At 39.3% G+C, this 21,168-nt stretch overlaps 2 protein-coding genes across 8 annotated transcripts in view; both read right to left on the reverse strand.

The window, feature by feature from the left end:
• Positions 1 to 3,384: 3,384 nt before the first annotated feature.
• On the reverse strand, positions 3,385 to 8,564 carry zhx1 (zinc fingers and homeoboxes 1). Of its 4 annotated transcripts, none has more exons than XM_016458302.1 (3): positions 7,902 to 8,564; positions 6,363 to 6,526; positions 3,385 to 5,968 (listed from the first exon to the last, which is right to left on the reverse strand). In XM_016458302.1, the coding sequence occupies exons 2-3, from the start codon at positions 6,520 to 6,522 to the stop codon at positions 3,651 to 3,653; spliced, it is 2,478 nt and encodes an 825-aa protein (XP_016313788.1). In that variant the 5' UTR covers positions 6,523 to 6,526; positions 7,902 to 8,564; the 3' UTR covers positions 3,385 to 3,650. The 4 variants fall into 4 exon arrangements, with proteins under 4 accessions (XP_016313788.1, XP_016313785.1, XP_016313787.1 ...); XM_016458299.1 differs by having other exon boundaries at positions 6,363 to 6,627; XM_016458301.1 differs by having other exon boundaries at positions 7,860 to 8,564.
• Positions 8,565 to 8,639: 75 nt separating this feature from the next.
• Positions 8,640 to 21,168, reverse strand: part of atad2 (ATPase family AAA domain containing 2) — a 16,845-nt gene continuing 4,316 nt past the window's right edge. For 2 of the 4 annotated variants that reach the window (XM_016458295.1, XM_016458294.1), the window contains exons 9-29: positions 20,040 to 20,063; positions 19,657 to 19,761; positions 19,273 to 19,381; positions 19,082 to 19,197; positions 18,770 to 18,944; positions 18,588 to 18,676; positions 18,326 to 18,485; positions 18,128 to 18,218; positions 17,484 to 17,798; positions 17,237 to 17,357; positions 16,117 to 16,303; positions 15,845 to 16,030; positions 15,576 to 15,711; positions 15,297 to 15,493; positions 15,039 to 15,198; positions 13,652 to 13,774; positions 13,410 to 13,568; positions 9,474 to 9,908; positions 9,238 to 9,371; positions 8,990 to 9,118; positions 8,640 to 8,783 (exon numbers count right to left, since the gene is read on the reverse strand). In XM_016458295.1, the coding sequence (XP_016313781.1) occupies positions 8,751 to 8,783; positions 8,990 to 9,118; positions 9,238 to 9,371; positions 9,474 to 9,908; positions 13,410 to 13,568; positions 13,652 to 13,774; positions 15,039 to 15,198; positions 15,297 to 15,493; positions 15,576 to 15,711; positions 15,845 to 16,030; positions 16,117 to 16,303; positions 17,237 to 17,357; positions 17,484 to 17,798; positions 18,128 to 18,218; positions 18,326 to 18,485; positions 18,588 to 18,676; positions 18,770 to 18,944; positions 19,082 to 19,197; positions 19,273 to 19,381; positions 19,657 to 19,761; positions 20,040 to 20,063 (3,184 nt within the window). In that variant the 3' untranslated portion in view covers positions 8,640 to 8,750. The remainder of the gene's footprint in view (positions 8,784 to 8,989; positions 9,119 to 9,237; positions 9,372 to 9,473; positions 9,909 to 13,409; positions 13,569 to 13,651; positions 13,775 to 15,038; positions 15,199 to 15,296; positions 15,494 to 15,575; positions 15,712 to 15,844; positions 16,031 to 16,116; positions 16,304 to 17,236; positions 17,358 to 17,483; positions 17,799 to 18,127; positions 18,219 to 18,325; positions 18,486 to 18,587; positions 18,677 to 18,769; positions 18,945 to 19,081; positions 19,198 to 19,272; positions 19,382 to 19,656; positions 19,762 to 20,039; positions 20,064 to 21,168) is intronic. The other 2 variants (XM_016458296.1, XM_016458298.1) reach the window with 2 other exon arrangements.

The following is a 21,168-nucleotide window of genomic DNA, read 5'->3' on the forward strand; positions in this document are numbered from 1 at the left end:
ATTTAAACAATAGGTCTAACGTTACATAATATTCACATATGCTGTTCATAGGGGACGTATTGTATTAGCCCTACAGTTACAGCATGAAATATTATTTAAACCTTACTATTAACATTTTTACATAACATTTATTTAAATAATGATAGCACAAATAAAAATTAACGACAGGCCTTCGAATTAAATAAATTGCTTTTTAGTTTTTCAGGTAGGTCTAACAGTAGGGTTAAGATATTTAACTTTTTTTTTTTTTTCCCCAATTATCCAAATAATGTTTAGTCCTAGAACGCTATTATTATCAGAGGACACCTGAGCATAACATAGCGGTTAGCAGATCAATGAACGAGAGGGCAGCGTTACCAGAGTTGCCCATATACCACACCATGTTACAACACAGTAGGGCTATTGCAGACAGAAACAATACTGTACGACATCGATGTTTCCTGTCGGCTCAATTTTTGAGTGGACTTTGCTGTTCCGATGAGCATGAATGATATATGAGTGGAGCTGAGCGAAGCGCACACGCATAGAGCGGGATAATACGCAGAACGTCACACCACGTGAATCCTGAGCGGTGAACTCATTTTCCGCAGCCGAAATTTCGGTGCATCTCTGATTATTGGCGACATCAGAAATGGATATTATATAATAGATGCTTCTTTGAACATTTTAGCAATTTAAAAATATTACAAAATTATTTTTTACACGGCACCCCTGCTCTCGACAGATGCCGCGGCACCCCGGTTGGGAAACACTGGCCTAGTATTCTGTGATACAGTGTTATAATTTACTATATAAAATGTAATGATATACTAAAATGTTTCATGCCATAGTGCCAGTATGATATTTTATAATCTTGTCTCAGTTATTACTAATGAGATTTGAGATTGAAAAGAAGAATGTGATGCCATTAGGACACTTATTGAAAAGACCAACTTTGAGGAGAAAAAGAACAGCATAAGGCATTTATTTATTTCATCCAAATTTATTGTGTTGTCCACAAACAAGTAGAAAATATATATATTTAGTCTAAATCAAGCAAAAGCCTATTAAAACAGTTCAATTAAATAAAAAGCATTGCACAAGGCCTATGGCTCTGGGAAATAAAGCTTTTGCCACCACAGCGGCATCTACAGATTTTAAGGCTTGTCACGAGTTTCACATCATGATCCATGATGGTTCCAGATCTGTATTACTATTATTGGTGCATGTAAAAATCTGTTTTTCAGAGCCTAGAAACAGTCTAATCTGAATCTGACCATTTTTGAAACACTATTAGTGACAGCTGAAGACAGCACAACATTTAACTGTGGTTTGATTCTAAACTAAAATGCGTTCAAAGCAAGATCCCAGTAAGGCTCTCAAACTCTAAAAACATGTAAGGATCAGTTGTTAACAGTGGAGAGGACACATTTTGCTAAGTTTAAATGTGCTATTTTGTTCAAACAGTACTTACCATGTTCACAGAGGCACCTTTGACCTCTTGCCTATAATACACTACAGTATTCACAGGAAAATGCAGAGGGCTGCAAGCAAGTCAAATGAATTTTCACCAGAAAGAAAGAAATCCAGAACATAAAAACAAAAATACAACACGGAGCTCTTAAAAATCAGTAAAATATCGGTCTTAAATCACACAAGAATTATTTGAATGATCGCCATACACGCAGACCCACTCGTGTAGAGGTGAAATTTAACATCACTATAAATACAAACTTATAAAAGGATTTAAACTACTGGTTGAGCATAAAGCTATGTACAAACCGAACACTTTTTTTCCTCCATCAGATGCATGCTGATATAATGAAGATGGTGAATGTCTTACACAGGGGCGATTTTAAAAGTACCAGTCATAGTGCTGTTTTCATGCACAAATATTATAAAAAGACAACCTCAAATTACACCCACACTGTAATTATTCATCAATAGTTCATGTTTCATTTAGTCCTATAAAACCAAGATATTAATGGAAACCAGAAACACATTCCTCAAAAGAGAAAGAAATTCTGCAGCAGTCATAGAGATGGAAAACATAACACTTCATGATTACGGCAAATACGCATTATGTTTTCTTAACATGATCCGTTAAAAGGTGTCAAGCAAATGAAAGTCCCCTTTATGAACTGTGTAGAAGAGAAATCTGAGGGAGATCTTACCAGTTGAAAAACGGCAAAATAGTCACATCAGCTGTTTATTACAACCATTTCCACAAAATAACTTTCCCCACAAGATGAGTATTAGCTGTTATTGTTTGAAGATGACCCCCATAATGGCAGTTAGCAGAACTACAGGAACACCTACAACTTCCTGTTGGGATGTACTATGCTGTATATCAGATATCCATGGTCAGTATGTAGACGATAAAACACTTTAGTGTCACTGAATTTGGAAATTCGATTTGAAATGTTTGGTCTCGCCCTACACAAATAAGGTGGCTGGTTGCATTTTTTAAGTTCCGTACATCAGGGTGGTTGACAAAGTGCCTCATGTGTCTAATTGACACAATGTATTCATGCATATTCCCTTAATTAGCTATTGTGTCCATTATTAAGGGAACCATACGATTCAAAACTATACCTTTGGCACTAAGTGTTCTCCATTTGACTCCAAATGAAAAAAAGCCCATTTAAAAGACTCTATAGAGGTCTAGGATGTCTTTGCATTTACAAGGGTTAAGGTGCATGATCAATTCTGGTAGACATAAGTTTAAATTGTATGCATGACATTATTATTATTATTCAAGGGATCTTGAGTTGTCGCTGCACTTCAGAGCCTCAGAGGGGAAAAAAACAACCGTTAAAGGGATAGTTTACCCAAAAATGAAAATTCTGTCAATTACTCACCCTCGTGTTGTTCGAAACCCGTAAGATCTTCGTTCATCTTCGGAACACAATTTAAGATATTTTTGATGAAATATGAGGGCTCTCTGACCCTCCCATAGACAGCAAGGTAACTACCACGTTCAAGGTCCAGAAAAGTACCAAGATGATCGACAAAGTAGTCCGTGTGACATCAGTGGTTCAACTGTAAAGTTACGAAGCTACGAGAATACTTTTTTGCACAAAGAAAACAAAAATAACTACTTTATTCCACATTTTCGTCTATACTGCGTCACTTGTGGACACGCGTTCACGTCAGTATCATGACGTGAGCGTGTGGCTTATTTTTGTTTTCTTTGCGCAAAAAAGTATTCTCGTAGCTTCGTAACTTTACAGTTGAACCACTGATGTCACACGGACTACTTTGTCGATCATCTTGGTACTTTTCTGGACCTTGAACGTGGTAGTTACCTTGCTGTCTATGGGAGGGTCAGAGAGCCCTCAGATTTCATCAAAAATATCTTAAATTTTGTTCCGAAGATGAACGAAGGTCTTACGGATTTCGAACAACACGAGGGTGAGTAATTAATGACAGAATTGTCATTTTTGGGTGAACTATCCCTTTAATGTGCATGATCTCTCAAGGTTTGAATGTAGTCAAACATTCTGACCAAAAACAGTTCTCCTCAATGTTTTGCTAAAAAGATCTTGTCAAACCTTACGTGAAACTACGTAAAATATAAGCAGAATTGGTGCAGTGGTAGAGGGCATGTGGTCGAGACCCAACATTTTTCACCAAGGGTCATTGCTCAGAATAAAGCCAATTCAGAAAAATCACTGACCCTCAGACACGGACAATGTTTTTCGAACGCTCTGTGGAGGCTCCCAGGCATCGCTGTCATCAGTGTCATCATCATCTTCATCACCCAAAGCAGGTCCTTGCTCCTCAACCGCCATCTCATTTTCACCCTGTGACTCGTCCTCCTCCTCATCTTGTTCTTCATTTCCCGTTTTATCTTCAAACGGGTTGGTACCCATTTCCTCCTTCCGATGAATCTCCGCAAACCACTCTCTCACCTGCTCATAGCTCATGTTAGACTTGGCGACAAGCTCATCCAAGTCCTGTTCATTCAGAAACTTGTGCTTCAAGTAGTACTCCTTCAGAATATCCCGTCCAGACTTGAACCTGATTGGTAAATTCTTCTCCGATTCTGTGTGCTTCTTCGCTTTTCTACTACGGGTTCTTCCCCAACCGCGATTTCGAATCCTCCGTTTTCTGTTTTTGTTGCCATTCGTTCCTCCTGTGTTTCCACTTTGATAATAAAAATACCACTTCAAGTTGCCGTTCTTCCAGGCATAGCGTGTATCGCCAAACCAGTTGACAATGTAGGAACGAGGCAGTCCACTCTCCTCAGCCAGCTGGTCGTATTCTTCCGTCGAGGGCCACTGGGTGCGAACGAACGCATTCTTCAGAACATGAAGCTGCTCGGGTGTTTTCTTAGTAACCTTCTCTTTGCTCAGCCTCTTTCCTCCAGGTGGAGTTTGGCTCCCCTTCTTTTGGGATGTTTCACCATCTGCTTTCGACTCTGAGGAATCAGGCACAGGGGTTTTTCTTTTTTCGGTGAACCAGGCGTCGATCTCACGTCTGGTAAGTTTGGTCTCGGCCCTCAGCCGGCTAAGCTCTTCATCAGTTGGTGTGTCACGTTTCTGAAAGCTTTTCTCTAGGACCACCAACTGCTCTGGTGTCTTTTCTTTAAACTTCTGCAAGGTAAAGTCTGGGAAGGGGTTCCAGGTCTTGGAGCGCGTTTCCTTCTCTTTGACGGGTGATGGCGTTGGAGACTGTGGCGTTTCGTCGCTAGAGTCAATAACAATGGTGGCACTGCTACTACCCCTGGGATTGTCATTCGCGATGAAGGCGTGGGTGTTCTTAGAATTGCGCTGGTTGTATCGGGTGTCGCTGAACCACTTTTTAATCTCACCTTTGGTGAGGTTGGTCAACTTCATTAGCCTAGCTATCTCCGCATCACTGGCAAACTGATTCTTCAGATAGCTTGCTTTCAATTCAGCCAGCTGTTCCTTGGATTTCTTAGGCCGCAGGCCAAAGTGATCGGCACTGAGTGCAGAGTTCTCCTGAGGGGTCAGTGATGGGGGCTGAACGGTGGTAGCTCTTTTAGTCTCATTGAGCGCAGGGCTTGTTTGATTGGTTGCGATCTTGGGCGTCTGGCTTTGATTGGGCATTCCTGCTACTGTCAGGGTTATCGGGGTGGTCACTGGGATGCTATTGGCCATGCCAACCTGTGTCAGAACCAGACCTGGCTGACCCACAATCTGGCAGGTCTGAAGAATAGACTGCAGGCCATTAGCGGCGGAAAGATGATGGGCTGGGATAACCGTGATGGTCTGGGGAACTGTGTGGACTGTGCCATTAAATTGCTTCCTCCTCGCTTCCTCAACCTCTTCTGGGGTCCAGCTAACGCCATGCTTCAAACGCTGAGCCGAAAACCAGATCTTTATCTGCTCCTCACTGAACTTGGTCTGGGCTGCAAGTCCCATGATTTCAGACACCGATGGGTAGGGGAACTTCTTGTAGGTGTTGACCAGGACTGCATTGGAGTCCATTGCAGCATTATACGTGGGAATACTACTTACTGGTATTAGAAGTTGAGTTTGAGCGCTCTGCTGGGCCTGCAAGGCAGAAAGCACCTGGGCCAATCCGGCCGGAAGAACCGTCGCAGGGTTCATAACCAGCTTCTTCTGATCTGCTACCACAGGGTTTGAAATATTGACAAGAACGCTGGGCTTTACAGACTCTGTGAACAATGGGCTCATGAGTTCTGGTGCCATGGAAGAGCTCATCACTGACGCTTCCAATGGCTCCAGTTCCATCTCACTTTCAGTCACTGCCTCGCTTTCACTCGTGCCTTTTAGAGACATGGCTATTCTCTTGGGTTCAGACTTGCTTTTCATTTTCATTATAGGAGTCTTGCTGAGAGGGATTCCAGTAACTGAGGGGTCATCACTATCTTCCATCTCTGTCTGCACAAAACCACCCTCAGCAGTCAGATCAGAGATGGGCTGCTCTAGTGGTGTTTGACCTGAGCGTTTTCCTGAAGAACGACAGTCCTCACTCGAGAAATGGATCCCTTCATATTCTGTAGGGACAGTAAAAGGATTACTTTGATTAGAATCAGTATTGTGCACGAGTGTCTGATAGGTTAAAAAGTGCATGAATCTTGACTTGCTTTTTGTCCTAACCAACTGCAATCACAAACATCAATGTGCGATAAGAGGTTGCTTTGTTTTTGTTTATTTTTGCATTCTGCTAGGTAGCCCCGCCCACTGTGAAATTCCATTTGTCCAAAATCTCACTCAGCATAGCTGTATATTAAACATCAAAACATCTGTATATATTTTTGCAGCATCTAAACTCTTAATGTGAACACAAAAATTACTTGGTCGCTAGAAACCTGTCATGTTGCACTTGGTAAGGACACAGCACTATTCCAAACAGGACAAAAAAAAAAAGCCTTTAGAAGTGAACTTCACCTGTCTCTGTTTCCATGGGAACCACTGCTCCCTCAGTAGGACCGTCTGCCATACTCTCAGCTCCTTCATTCCCTTCCAGAGCCTCCATATCAGGATCTTGCTCTACGGCATCTGACGGAAGCACCATGCAGGGGGTCGTGGACTTCCTTCTGCTCGACATTGTGCTTGTGAATGTGAAAAAGAAAATATAAACTGGCCAGAACCTTTAGGAGGTTGAATTTACATGTTAAACATTAGTCCCATTCCAAGATTTGAGCTCAACATCCTGAAAGACACAGAGAAACAAAATACACATGCAAGACACTGGTTATGATGTAAACATGGGACAGTTGACCTATAATTAAAAACATTTACTGATGCATTCATATACACACTAGATCAAATTACCGCACAAGTGTAGTGTCTTCTTCTGCATTCCACTGTTAAAGTCAATTATTTAGAATTCAATGCTAATCTAACACTGCAGAATCTAGGTAGAACTTTACAGTAAGGCTGTATACGTTAACAATACATTAAACATCAGTTAATGTGAACCTTTATATCTGTTATCAAACATTTTACATATTTATCTATAGCCCTATAAGTTTAGTGCATCTGCATACATTGTAGTGACCTACAGCTGTCAGATATCTATTTCTGCTGAATGTGTAGTTTTTCATTTAAGTTTTTCTAAACCTAAAAATCAGATTCAAAATCACTGAACATTAAATAAAAACTGCCAATAACTCCAAAATATGAGACTGCAATTATAGACAATTACTTAAAATGCATAGTAACGTTTATTGTGGTTTGATTTTATAAATTAAAATTTGACATATTAATGACTGTTTTATGTGGTGCAAAAAATAAGCTCCCAGACACACAAAAAAAGTTAAAAAGATTTATATAATTAATACAAATATTACTAATAATAATAAATGAAAAGGTTAAAGGGTCAAAGTTATTTTCCATAACACATTTCTAACATTAAAAGTTGTGCATGTTTACTTTAAATATTGCATTAAGGAATAACATGAATTGAAAATGAAAAACAGAGCGTTTAGAAATTAACATTTAAGATTAATAAATGATATAAATGACACAATGCATTAACCACTGTTAATGTATCCGGTCCCTTTGTGTCACTATATAACAGGCGTCACCATTGGACAATTAGTTCAGTTGCAGATTGAGAAATGTCAGACGTGTTAGGGGCGTTTTGAGCGCATTCTCTTAAACACTGTGGCGCTTCCATGATACACTGTTGGCACAGATGGTAAAACCATGATAATAAATTACCATAATCAATAACTTAATCGTTATCATTTTACCATGGTATTTAGCGAACTACCTTTGGGTACCATGGTACTGGTACATACATTTCAGGAAAGCACTACGGTGTTTTCAGACATCACTGTACCATGATACACTGTATATGTATGGTACCCCAAGGTTATTCAGAAAATTACTATGGTATCACCATGCTACAAAGAATAAAACAACATAAAAGCACGGTACTTTTTGTTAGTGAGGGAGCTTCAGGGATGCGATGGAACTCACCGGCCGCGGGCTTCAGTGTCAGATCGCGGCTCTGGGTGCGAGTATCCTCCGGTTCAGCGACAGGAAGAGCGGAGGCGAGGCGGACCGAGACTCGCCGCACGTACAGGGGGGAAAACGCTGGATGGACCAGACAGATGCCACGCCGATCGGATGTTTCTCTCCCTGATGTCTCTGTTGCTCGGCAGGGCACACTGCGCTGCTGTTTTATGGGTCTCTCAGTAAACACAATAATCATCTGCGCTCATTTTAATGGCAGTTTTTAATGATCATCAGGCGTCACCGCTGTCAGTGTTATACGTCGTGACATCATCGCCAGGCGACTCCCCGCCGTCACGTAAAATCCGCGTTAAAACAACATGCTTGGACGTTAATGTAATCAAGACACTCACACAGGACTTTGTAAGGGTTCAATGCACACACTTGTGGACTTTAAAATTGTCCATGCGCTACGAAACCAGAGCATTGACTTTAGAAACGTACAAACTCCAAATTATGAAACGGTCCAATCAGAGCCAACGTGCAGTCACGTGACCCTCATGCATCTCTGCATAGATTCAAGTGGAATTTTCCCTGTTTCCTACTAGCTTAATTTAGATTTCATCAGAACCAGAAAAGTAGAAGCCACAAGTGATTACAACACACAACTACTTTAGGCAGAGTAGATGAGATGTTTGTACCATTACCAAACTATATGCTTGGTATAAAAACCAGGTATAAAAGACAGTAAGAATTGTGATAAAGGCTTTTAATATGCACAACACTCAAAGACATGACTAAAGAATTAACGAAATAAAATTCATAGAGCAGTTCTTATAAGAAATATATTGTAGTTTGTTTATAAAAAGAAAACTAGGAAAACTCTTCAACTTCTTTTGACATCTCCTGGAAAATAAAAGAACATACATGTTAAAAAGGCAGATAAAGTTAATAAGCTTTATTATATATAAATGATATATATATATACACACACACACACACACACATATACATATATAAAACATTGGTTAATGACAACTAGCAAGTTTTTATTTACTGTACAAACAACAGAATAAGGAAGCAGGATGTATTATTGCATAATCTAAATGTACCTGTATAAGTGCAGTTTTGTCGTAATCTTTCCTGTGTCTATAAATGCTCTGACACAGCAGAGCATAAAGTTTCTCCAGCTGACTGACCTCATATCCCTCCGTCATGTCCACAACTCTCTGTAGAAGTTCCTGAAAACAGAGATTGAAAACACCTTTCCAATGTAGAAGTCAAGTTATTGCACACTACTTCTTTAGTTTTCCCACTATCAGTATTTTTTCCTGCAGTTAGAGGAAGATATCTGACTTACTTTCAGTTTGTTGTGGTCCACGATAAGAGGCATGTTCTTCTGCTCCAGGATCTTCATGGCAGCATCCACACTGATGAGACTCTGCTGTTCGGCCTGCATCTTAAAACCTCTTGTCATCCGCTTCAGCCTGAACTCTGAAAATCCCATGCAAACTCAAGTATTGCTTTATGCTCACAGAAACACCACAAATGTTATAAAATTAAATGCTAATTTAATTTTTTTTGTGATTTGCTAACCTGTTCCTGTGTTGTCCTCTGCACTTGGCTCTGTCCTCTTAGGTTCACTGCTCTCTGATTCTTGGACATCATTGTGGCCATCAGTGGCATTATTCTGGATGGTCTCAACATTTACGACCTCATCCTCTGCAGAGGCAGTATTATCAGGTTCTTGTCCTTCGTTGGGGATGTTGTAATTCTGTGCTACAACAGTTGATTCTGTGGGTTCCTCTGCACGAGCGCAGCCATCAGTCTCCATTGACTCACATTCAACATCTTTCATCTTCTCGGCATCTTCACTCTCAGCAAGGTTTCCATCTTCCTCTTCTTCCTCCTCTTCGTCTCCTGATTCTGCTGTGTTATGGTTGTCTTTAGAGTTCAAATTTGAGCAAGACTTCTTTCTGCGGATGAATCCATTTTTCCATCGGTTTTTCCTCTTCTTTTTCATCTGTGAAGCTGTGGATAGACAAAATATTTCATTCACAGCCCACATGAAAGAAAGCCTACCAGTCTAACTTAATGCCAAAAGTACTGGTAAAATATTAAGTATACAAGTCAATGCTAAAAATGTTTTCTTGTAAATTAAACAATATTGACAAGAAAAAGACAAAAACACTCTTAATTTACTTGGCCTTTATTACTGACTAGGGATGTCAATGATTAATCGATGATCGATTAATTGTTGATAAGAGATGCAATCGATTAAAGCTATCGATGGTTGATTAAGCTATTAATCTTGGATTAATTATATTAATCTATATAATTTTGGGCTGCGTGTGGCTCATGCGCAAAACATGTGCGAGCGGCTGTGAGTGATGGTGACGGTATATAAATGCATCATCATTCATTCATAATGTACAAATTAAGCTTTTAATGTGATTTTAAAAGTACATTAAAATAGAAACAACACAAAGTTCTTCAACATGGAAAGCAATAGAAATGTAGTAACTAAGTCATTTCCCCAGATAATTGTTTCATATCAGGCTCTGCGCTTTGCAGGGCTGAGGCACACAGGACAGATAGGCTTGTTAACTTGTTAATTCGTTCCTACGACTTTTACGACTAATTTGTGGCCACTGTCCATGTTTCATTCATTTTGTTCCTTAAATAACCCATGATTTAACTAAAATGAGGGAACAAATTAATACATCGAACGAATTCTTAATTTATGGCCATGAAACCTTTCATTTCCCTTCCCGCATGTTTACCACAGTAAGAGATATGAAAACAGTGATAAAAAGTGAATAACAATAAAATAAATCTGCAAAATTAGAGGGTTAGACGGTGAGGATTTAGGAAAAGAAACAATGCCTAAATATTATTGAATTTGTGTAAATTCGTGACCAACCAGCAAACCAGAACAAAGCCGCATAAATGTAGGCTATATGGGCTCAAACAAAAGCATGGTCACGATGTAACATTTTCCAGCTAACCAATTATTCCTTTCATAAACAATGCTTTTATACCACACTCGTCATAATCTTTAAATAAATAATTGCTGGATTCAAAACAGCAATTAAAAGGCGCTATAAACCGACACTGACTATACGTTTTCCCGGAGCATTCAATGATGTCACTAAACGGTGATGCCACAACTACGAGCATCGTTCACAAGTTTCTACATGGACCTAACTAGCCTAGGGCATAGGTTTTCAAGACCTGGGACAAAATGGGATGCTTTAAGGAAAATGTATAGCCTATGTAAGTAATAGGCCTAAAATAAAAATAACAATTTGTTTTCATAAAAAAAAAAAAATATATGCGAAATATATCTTACTTAAATAATTAAGCTAACATTGCAATTGTGTTTTAAAATACAACAACGAGCACCACGAAACCATTTAAAGAGGCACGTTCAGCGGTCTCCATGACAGGATAGGAAACGGTCAACAAAGTAAAATGATCTCAAACGTACGGCGCGCTCTCTTCATTTTATCAAATGATCATAATCACATCTATTAATTTTACAATCCTGCTACTAGCATTTTATTCAGACTAAAACCCCTTTAATTTGGGTGAGAAAGCGTTTTTATTTGTTGTTTTTTTGAGTGGCTTTTGCACATCCTGTCATGCCGGTGACTGCATGCCGCTACAATAGACGCATTTTGCAGCATAAAGGTTACCGATTAATTGATCGTTAATTTAAACGATGATCGATCATGGAAATGATCGAAAATTGATATCCCTATTACTGACAATTTAATTGAATTGACAAAGATTTTTTATTTAATTGGGACATACTTTTAAAAGCTACATGCCATTATAAATAAGATATTAATATTAACATTAAATAAAAAATGGCATGTAACCTTCAAGTAATTTGCAAAATTAAAAGAATAATTTTACAATGGAAAAATAAACTGCCAAATAATAATAATATTGTGGTTTCAAAACTGGTATCAAGTATCATGAAATGTCACACGTGCTGATATTTTCATCAAAACTACAGATCCTAAAACCTCAAATTGTACCTCATGGATGGCAGTTTTGAGAGGCTCTACAGCACTGATGTCAGGCAGTACAGCTCTGTTAGTCACCTGTATTAATTCCTGTTTGACGTGGTGATATCACTGCTTGTGCTGGCACAGGTGTAGCATCTTTACTGGGTGCTGGATCACTCGTCTTCTGCTCCACTGTAGCGGACACCTTTGGCAGCACGTGGTAGTAGGCAGGAGTGAATCGTGACGAGGTGGAGCCTAAAAATAAAACATTAGAAATGTGAGTGATGGCTACAGTCTCACTCCTATCCATATATGATCTAAAATAGTGTCAGTGAAACCTCGTCTGATGCGAGACTCCTTGATCTCAGCGCAGATCTTCTCAAAGTCCTCATCTAATTCATCTCTGATTATGGCATGCACAGTGTCCTTGAGAGCACAGGCACGGTGTCTGATGAGCCGATCTATTACAAGCACAAACATAGTTACTGCATGCTACAGAAATCACACAAATATTATGCAATTATGCAAAACACACTTGGAAAGTCATAAAGAATAGTTCTATCCCTGAAATTTGACTAGATATGATATCAAAGTAAAACAGCCAATGCTGACAAAGCCTTGACCGCAAATTTGAGTATTAGTGTGCTAAGTTGAATGGAAACTGTAAACTGCCTACATACAATAAGGTGGTTGTGTCACTAATGTTCAGTAAATAAACCACATACCAGTCAAAAGTTTATAAGAAATTTAAATTTTACAATGTTTCTGGTAGTCCATTATGCTCGCCCATGGCTGAATTTAGCTCAATCATGACAACTCTCGGAAGATTTTAGCATGGTGATGGATATAACAATGTTAATGTATTTGGTCTTGGCGAATGATCTCAAACGTACGGCGCGCTCTCTTCATTTTATCAAATGATCATAATCACATCTATTAATTTTACAATCCTGCTACTAGCATTTTATTCAGACTAAAACCCCTTTAATTTGGGTGAGAAAGCGTTTTTATTTGTTGTTTTTTTGAGTGGCTTTTGCACATCCTGTCATGCCGGTGACTGCATGCCGCTACAATAGACGCATTTTGCAGCATAAAGGTTACCGATTAATTGATCGTTAATTTAAACGATGATCGATCATGGAAATGATCGAAAATTGATATCCCTATTACTGACAATTTAATTGAATTGACAAAGATTTTTTATTTAATTGGGACATACTTTTAAAAGCTACATGCCATTATAAATAAGATATTAATATTAACATTAAATAAAAAATGGCATGTAACCTTCAAGTAATTTGCAAAATTAAAAGAATAATTTTACAATGGAAAAATAAACTGCCAAATAATAATAATATTGTGGTTTCAAAACTGGTATCAAGACTCATGAAATGTCACAAGTGCTGATAATTTAAATCAAAACTACAGATGTTAAAACCTCAAATCCTACCTCATGCATGGCAGTTTTGAGAGGCTCTACAGCACTGATGTCAGGCAGTACAGCTCTGTTAGTCACCTGTATTAATTCCTGTTTGACGTGGTGATATCACTGCTTGTGCTGGCACAGGTGTAGCATCTTTACTGGGTGCTGGATCACTCGTCTTCTGCTCCACTGTAGCGGACACCTTTGGCAGCACGTGGTAGTAGGCAGGAGTGAATCGTGACGAGGTGGAGCCTAAAAATAAAACATTAGAAATGTGAGTGATGGCTACAGTCTCACTCCTATCCATATATGATCTAAAATAGTGTCAGTGAAACCTCGTCTGATGCGAGACTCCTTGATCTCAGCGCAGATCTTCTCAAAGTCCTCATCTAATTCATCTCTGATTATGGCATGCACAGTGTCCTTGAGAGCACAGGCACGGTGTCTGATGAGCCGATCTATTACAAGCACAAACATAGTTACTGCATGCTACAGAAATCACACAAATATTATGCAATTATGCAAAACACACTTGGAAAGTCATAAAGAATAGTTCTATCCCTGAAATTTGACTAGATATGATATCAAAGTAAAACAGCCAATGCTGACAAAGCCTTGACCGCAAATTTGAGTATTAGTGTGCTAAGTTGAATGGAAACTGTAAACTGCCTACATACAATAAGGTGGTTGTGTCACTAATGTTCAGTAAATAAACCACATACCAGTCAAAAGTTTATAAGAAATTTAAATTTTACAATGTTTCTGGTAGTCCATTATGCTCGCCCATGGCTGAATTTAGCTCAATCATGACAACTCTCGGAAGATTTTAGCATGGTGATGGATATAACAATGTTAATGTATTTGGTCTTGGCGAAATAGATCTGCTATACTGCTGCTGAATTGCTGCTGCTGTCGGTTATTGCTATAGTTGTAGATTATTGCTGCTGCTGCAAGCAAGTACAGGAACTTGCTACTGCCAATGCATATGGCGATAAGGTGCTGTGAGTATTTAAGACATACTGCTGCTGCACAAATAGCAAATAAAATAACCTGTAGCAGATCTATACAGGTGGAGCTGGGGAAGGTGGAGGGTTTCAGAGAAACTCTGAAAGCACGCTGCAGGAATCTCAAGTGAATGCTAGCCAGCCATATAAATGCAAGGCAGTAAGCTCATTGGCTGCATATGCAGCATGAACCAATCAGCTTGTGCCAAGTCGTTTAACTCTCTGAATATCATCAGTTACGTTAACAACCCGTCAGCCTGCGCCATCTAGAGTTTCATGACTGAACTATATATTTAATCAAATATACAATATAAACAGTAATATTGTAAAACAATATTACACTCAAACTGCCAGTAGGTGGCGGCAAGTCTTAATGAGTGAATCATTTTTTTTAACTGATTCCTTCAAATGACTGATTCATTCAGAAACAAAACAAGTGACTTTCTTTATGAATGGGTCACTGAATCATTGGCTCCAAACCGTGGACTCTTTCAGTAATGAAACAGCTGTGTGTTGCTCCGAGATGCACAACAGTTCAACTGTGGCTTTGTTTGGAACTATTTTTCATTTGTGAAATGGAGCAAAAAAGAAAATACTGTCTAAAAGTTAACACAATATTAAATTTTTTTATTCAACTATTGTATAAAGTCAATATCACATCTGCAATCATGCAGATATAGAACGGTTTTCTATTTCATAGCTAAAATTCTCAGCCTACCTGAGGGGTCTCTGTCTGGGTTGTACTCGAGGGCATTCTGCCAGATCAGATCCACATCCTGCAGGTAAGCCACCACAGTTTCATACTTGTGCAAATCAATTTGGGAGAGAACTGTGGACAGGTCCATAGGCTGTTTGATGACTGTAGTGTAATCGGGAACCTGTCCAAAAAAAAAAAAAAACTCAATGAGCACAAGGCACTGGTTCACAAATATCAACAGCTGGAGAGAGTTGACACAGAAGGCCATCTTCGCCTTACCTCCTCTGTGTCTACAGGCTTTGTAAAGGCCTTGAAGCGTTTGTCCTGAGCCAGTCGGTTGGTGACATCCCGCAGGAAGAGGCGGAGTTCCCTGAGCGTGCCCTCTTCCTCTTCCTCCAGCTTCTGCATCTCCTGCTCAGAGAGCTGGCGGGGAGGTGGTGGAGGGGACACCGGTAACACCTCCAGTGCCTGGAGGACTAAGAAGAAGAAAATAGGAGTTATCACAAATGTGCATGAAAATACTAACAATGTGAAAAACATTACAGAAAAAATACTCACCTGCATCTCTCTTAGACGTCGGTGCTTTAGCAGCTTGATTTAAAATAAGATCCTCAAAGAATCTGTGCCTCTCCTCCCGAGATGGAAGCAGAACATCGAACACTTCCCCATACTCAACATGGAAAAGGTCCTGCACCTTTAAACAGGTAAACAATCAAAAAAAATGTTATACAATAACTTTATAGAAGATAAAATGCATCACAACTGCCATTTTATTTACTCTTTAAGCCAAACAAGCTCCAGTACTGTTTATAAAGTACACATGGTACCTCAGCATAGAGCGTGTGGTGAGGAAAACTGCATGTGGCGAGGAGGAGGCAGGGGCAGAATGAAGGAATGTCCTGTAGGAGACTGATGAATGTAGCCTTTAAAGTGGAGCTCACAGTGTCCCACCAGCACTGAATGTGTGGAATATACAGAATGCTGGGGGCGGTTCTCCTCGCCTCACAGAAAACCTGATGTACAATACAGATCGACAGTCATTTAATAAAACAAGTTTATCCATGTATCTTGATTTCTACTATAAATTCTATGTGTTCACCTGTGCACAGGCCTCTTCTGGGGTGGCTGAACTGACCCCATACAGCACAGCAACGTCAAGTGTATAAACGGTGAACTTCTCCAGGGCGTGGAGAATAGCAGGAGCCAAGTGTGAGGTCTGACCAGAGCCTGATGTCCCACAGAGCAGCAGTCTGGGTCTGAATGAGGTTGGCTGCTGCAGGGCACTCCTATAATACATGTAATGAAAGAAATGAAGCGCAGCGATGACAGGCAGGTCAAAACAACACCAAATATACCACAGGCTGAACATGTTTCCCTACTGTCATCAGTGAAATTCTTAAGCTATATTTTGAAGTTTCAAGCTTTGCCTCAAATTCTTGCTGAGATGCCTACCAACACAGCATTAAAAGGCATCATATAGGCACATTCCTAATGAGAAGAATGTTACAAAAACTAAGTAGCAACACAAAGATATAGAAAAAAAAAACGTCTTTTTTTTAGGCAAATCCTAGAATGCATTACAGCGAAATAATTTGTCCAAGTTGGCACAATGATAATAACTATTAGCATAATTTTTACAATCAATGTGATAAATATAAAATAACAATTAGTAATTTTTTTATTAGAATAATAATCTAATTAAAATTGGACGTTTACCTAATGTTATTTATATACATACATATACACTATTGTCATCAGTGAAATTCTGTAGCTATTGAACATTTTGAACTCTCCATTATTAGTCTCATTATTATTATTAGAATAATAACCTAATTAAAATTGGACTTTTACCCAATATATGTGGCGGTGTTGTTTTTTTTACACATGCATAGGCATGATTAAGAAAAACTGTTGCTGATGATAAACTGGATTTAGAAAAATTACATCCTGTCTTTGAAATCTTACATATGATATATTTTATCTCATATCAAGTCTTCCTGTGAACTCATATCTGTACAGAGTGAGTGAAACCACATATGAAGAGTTCAGTCAACAAAAGGGAAATTGTGTACATGACACTTCATGTCACTCACGTCGGTCCTTTAAATGGGATAACAGTACATTATTTGCCACAATAAAACATCAGACTTTTAGAAAATGTCTTATGCTTCCCCATATGCACCAAGTCAGCACAGACGTCAGTTCATCGCATTTCTAACCTGTTCAGATGAAGCGCAGATGCAGACGGTCCAGTGTTCTTCTGGCCTTTATTAGTAATGCACACAGAGGACCCCTCATCTTCACTCTGTAGTAGATCATCTAAGATGCCAGACACACCCTCTAAAATAGGAAATATTTACTTGCACTGAACATTAATTTAAAAATACAAACTAGATTTTTACATTTCCTAAACAAAACATGAGTGGCACTACTATGGGGATGAGTGATAAAAATAGTTGTCTTTACCAGCATCTCTTTTCTTCTTGAGGCCCTGCTCTACATGAGGAAAGAGTCTCTGCAGCATCTCCATGGCGTTATTGAGGGCAGAGCTCAGCAGGGGTTCAATAACAGCCGTGAGTGCTTTAGCTGGAGAGGCCACTGCCCTCTGTGAAGCTGGAACTATCTTCCTCGTGGCAGAGAGGAAGTCCCGGCCACTCACGCTGATGGACTCCACATCCAGCAAGAGTTTCTGGGAGGACGCATAGATCTGGGGGTAGCGTCTACGCAAGGCGCAGAGAGCTGCTTCTGAGCACACAGCTTTGATGTCTGCGCCGCAATAACCTGGAAGCACAGGGAGAGTTTTGACTATTGGTATACAATCAGGGATGATAGTGCAGTTTATTCTGGATAAGAACTGCCCACTTGGACAGGATGAGACAGTCGGAGAGCTCTGTAAATGCCAGAATTGAGAGTGCTAGAGAGTGGGAATACTAGAACAGCAGAATGTTACATAACACTGCTACTTAAAACCCAAATACAGCATGTTCTGGAGGTGTGTTGGAAAGCACCAGCCTCTGTGTTGGCACTGAGAAAACTGAGACAAAGGTAAGCTGTTATGCGAGATGCACTCATCAGGTCGTTTCACATAGTGGAACAGGAAAAGCTCTTACCAACACACTTGTCAGCCAACTCTTCAAGAAACACATCAGACAGCTGCGGGTCCCACTGCCTAGTATGAATCTTCAAAATATCTTTGCGAGCCTACAAATCAGCAACAATGTCTTGTAGGTTATTTTATAACAAAAAAAACCTGCAGTCGAAAATAAACACTGGCTAAGGCAGCCAACAACAGAGCTCCAAACTCCTACCCCTCTGTCTGGTAGGTTGAAGAGAAACTCTCTGTCAAATCGTCCAGGCCGTCTGAGTGCAGGATCGATGGAGTCCAGACGGTTAGTGGCTCCAATAACAACCACCTCACCACGGCTGTCTAGCCCATCCATGAGAGCCAACAGAGTGGACACGATGGAGCTTCAGACAACATAAACAAACAATTTCATAAGTTTCATATCAAGACAGCAAGAAAAGATAAAAAAAACAAAAAAAACAATGCAGAAACACAGACTAACACACCTGTGTATCTGGTCTTGCCGGCTGGACCGAACAGGTGCAATACCATCAATTTCATCAAAGAAAATAATTGATGGACGCATCTGGTATGCCTTTAAAAATAAAATATTTAGACAAAATTAGGCATTCATGAATGACCATTTTTAAATGAAATTTAAATTAAGTTACGTTTAAATGTGGGCAACCTGGTCAAACAGGAGGCGGAGCTGTCTCTCAGACTCGCCCACCCATTTGCTGAGGCAGTCTGCTCCTTTTCTCATGAAGAACGCCACCTTCCTCTCACCTTGACTGCACTCGTTTGCTAGGGCCCGAGCTACTAAAGTCTTTCCTGTGCCAGGAGGGCCGTAGAACAGACAGCCTCTGGAAACACATAGCATTCAATCAACATACATTCTGCAAAAGGTGATATTTAGCATTACCTCTCATTTTTGCAAACCACTGATCAGTCATCCAAATAGGCATTTTAATGTAATATTTATCAGTATCGCTTTGCATACCTTGGAGGCTGAATCTTAAACTTCTCAAAGACCTCAGGGTAGAGTAAAGGAAACACAACCATCTCCTTCAATGCAGAGATGTGTTTGCCCAAACCTCCAATGCTGTCAAAGCGCACCTGCACATGGAAACCAAACAGTCAAACACAGGTCTGTACATTTTTTGAATTTCAATTAAAATGGCAAATACATACTGTTTGGTCAATTTGCATTGGATCAACATCTGCAAGACTTGCTCCAATTTTAATCCTGTCCTTGTGGATTCCCAACAAATCCTCCTTCCGTAAATTCATAGGGAGGCATCTACAAGGGAAATGTGTTAAGTTTTTTTTCTAAAACTTTTGTTTAATAATTGCTTTGAAATGTGAAAAGTTACAAAATTTACAGATGATGTCTAAGAAACTATTCTTATAAGAGCTACAACAGATATAGATTCTCTGTCGCATGCACAAAACCAAGTACAGTTGTTATATTTCAGAGCTATATAATTGTCATGTTTGCTCTGCAAGTCTTTGAACTCAGGTGTCTTTGAAAGCATAGCATCTCTAAAATAAAAAGTTCTCACTAAAAGCTTTTACCTGTTTATTGACCTGCTATGACTCTTACTTCTCCTCCTCTCAAATTTCTCTTCATCAGAAGAAGAGGATGAGGTGGAGTCACTACTGTGGATGGCATGTCTTCTCCTGAGATAAGAAAGACAAAAGCACAGGTTTTTTTTTTAAACTGTAAAAAAAAAAAAAAACATTGATAGCATCAATAAAAAGTATAAACTTTCATAAAATATGCCGCCACCACCTTTATCCCAACAGATCTGTCAAAACACATGCCCAAAACATTTGTGTAGTAATTAAGTTATCGTAACATATCATAGATTGTTTTTTTTAACAGTCCCACTTTGAAGTCCTTCAATCATCCACATGCAGATGTGCTAAAGAAAGGCTGCAAGAAAGCTTGGTCTTACCCATCAACCTCATTTCTGCTACAACTACAGCACAAGAAACACACAAAGTTGAGTGGAAACACATGAGTGCCTCTGAGATTACAACAAAGACACTGCAGTGCAAAGTAGGGATGTGCATTACTAATACTCGACTATTCAAAGTTGGATTTTGGGTGATGAAGCAAGTTCTATCTGAATAGTTTTTTTGTATACAATGTATTTAACCACTGCATTGTGTCTCTTGTGCAGATCCATTTTTGAAAGAAAACCCTGTCAAGTCAAGTCTCATATTAGGCCTGGGCGATAAAACGGTATCGATATTTATTGACGATACACCTTCTTCGATAACGATATAACACATTTACGATATAGTGCACGGTATAGGCACGTGCTATGAGTGACGCAGACAGCACACACAAACACGAACATGAGTGCTGTGCCTGCCTGTGATGAGGAGATTGTGAATAAAAAAATGAATATTAGTCGAATTTAAAATAAACATTTGCATTTGAATGCAAAAATAGTACAATCGAATGTTAGGTGTGCGTCAGGGAGCGTCATCAGTGGAGCACAAGATGCGGTGATGATGATGTAAGTGACGTTTTTGCGTGGCGCTGCTGCGTTATTCATTCAAAATATTAGAGAAATGTATTAGCTCAATGCGTAGAAGATCTTGATTAGGTTAAAACCGAAACAAAGCCATTCACACAGAATGCATATTCAGCTCATTTTCTAGACGGACAAATATAACTGCTGCACTCGCGTCACACAAGAGATGTATAGAAAGCCATGCAAAGTTAAAACAGTTTAAACTTTTAGAAAACACGTCACGAATTTGTGGAGGTTTATTCCTTTTCACTGCGTCTCATATGTTTTTAAAGGCAAATCTGTGTGATGGGCGATTCGGCTTTGTATTAAGCAATGCATAAATACGTGATGCTGTTTTGTTCATAATTGTTTATGCAATTTACGAAATTATTTATATGAGTTAATTTAGACGTAATGCACGGTTTTTTATAGACAGTTATTTCCTTGCGATGACAATTTAATGTGCTGCATTATTTTGCTCATTGCGCCCTCCTGTGGCCTCGGGAGACAAGACAAAAGTTTCCTTGAGGCCTATTTAATCTGCATATAAAACATTAGAAAT

The sequence above is a fragment of the Sinocyclocheilus anshuiensis genome, unplaced genomic scaffold (genome assembly GCF_001515605.1).
Source record: "Sinocyclocheilus anshuiensis isolate Anshui unplaced genomic scaffold, SAMN03320099.WGS_v1.1 scaffold267, whole genome shotgun sequence".
In the NCBI taxonomy this organism is placed as follows: domain Eukaryota; kingdom Metazoa; phylum Chordata; class Actinopteri; order Cypriniformes; family Cyprinidae; genus Sinocyclocheilus; species Sinocyclocheilus anshuiensis.

Bases quoted from the DNA above. Each gene is read 5' to 3' on its own strand.
- zhx1 (XM_016458302.1), bottom strand. From the start codon at position 6,522: ATGTCGAGCAGAAGGAAGTCCACGACCCCCTGCATGGTGCTTCCGTCA. The intron at 5,969-6,362 runs GTGAAGTTCACT...CTGTCCCTACAG, and splicing joins TCCCATGGAAACAGAGACAG to AATATGAAGGGATCCATTTC.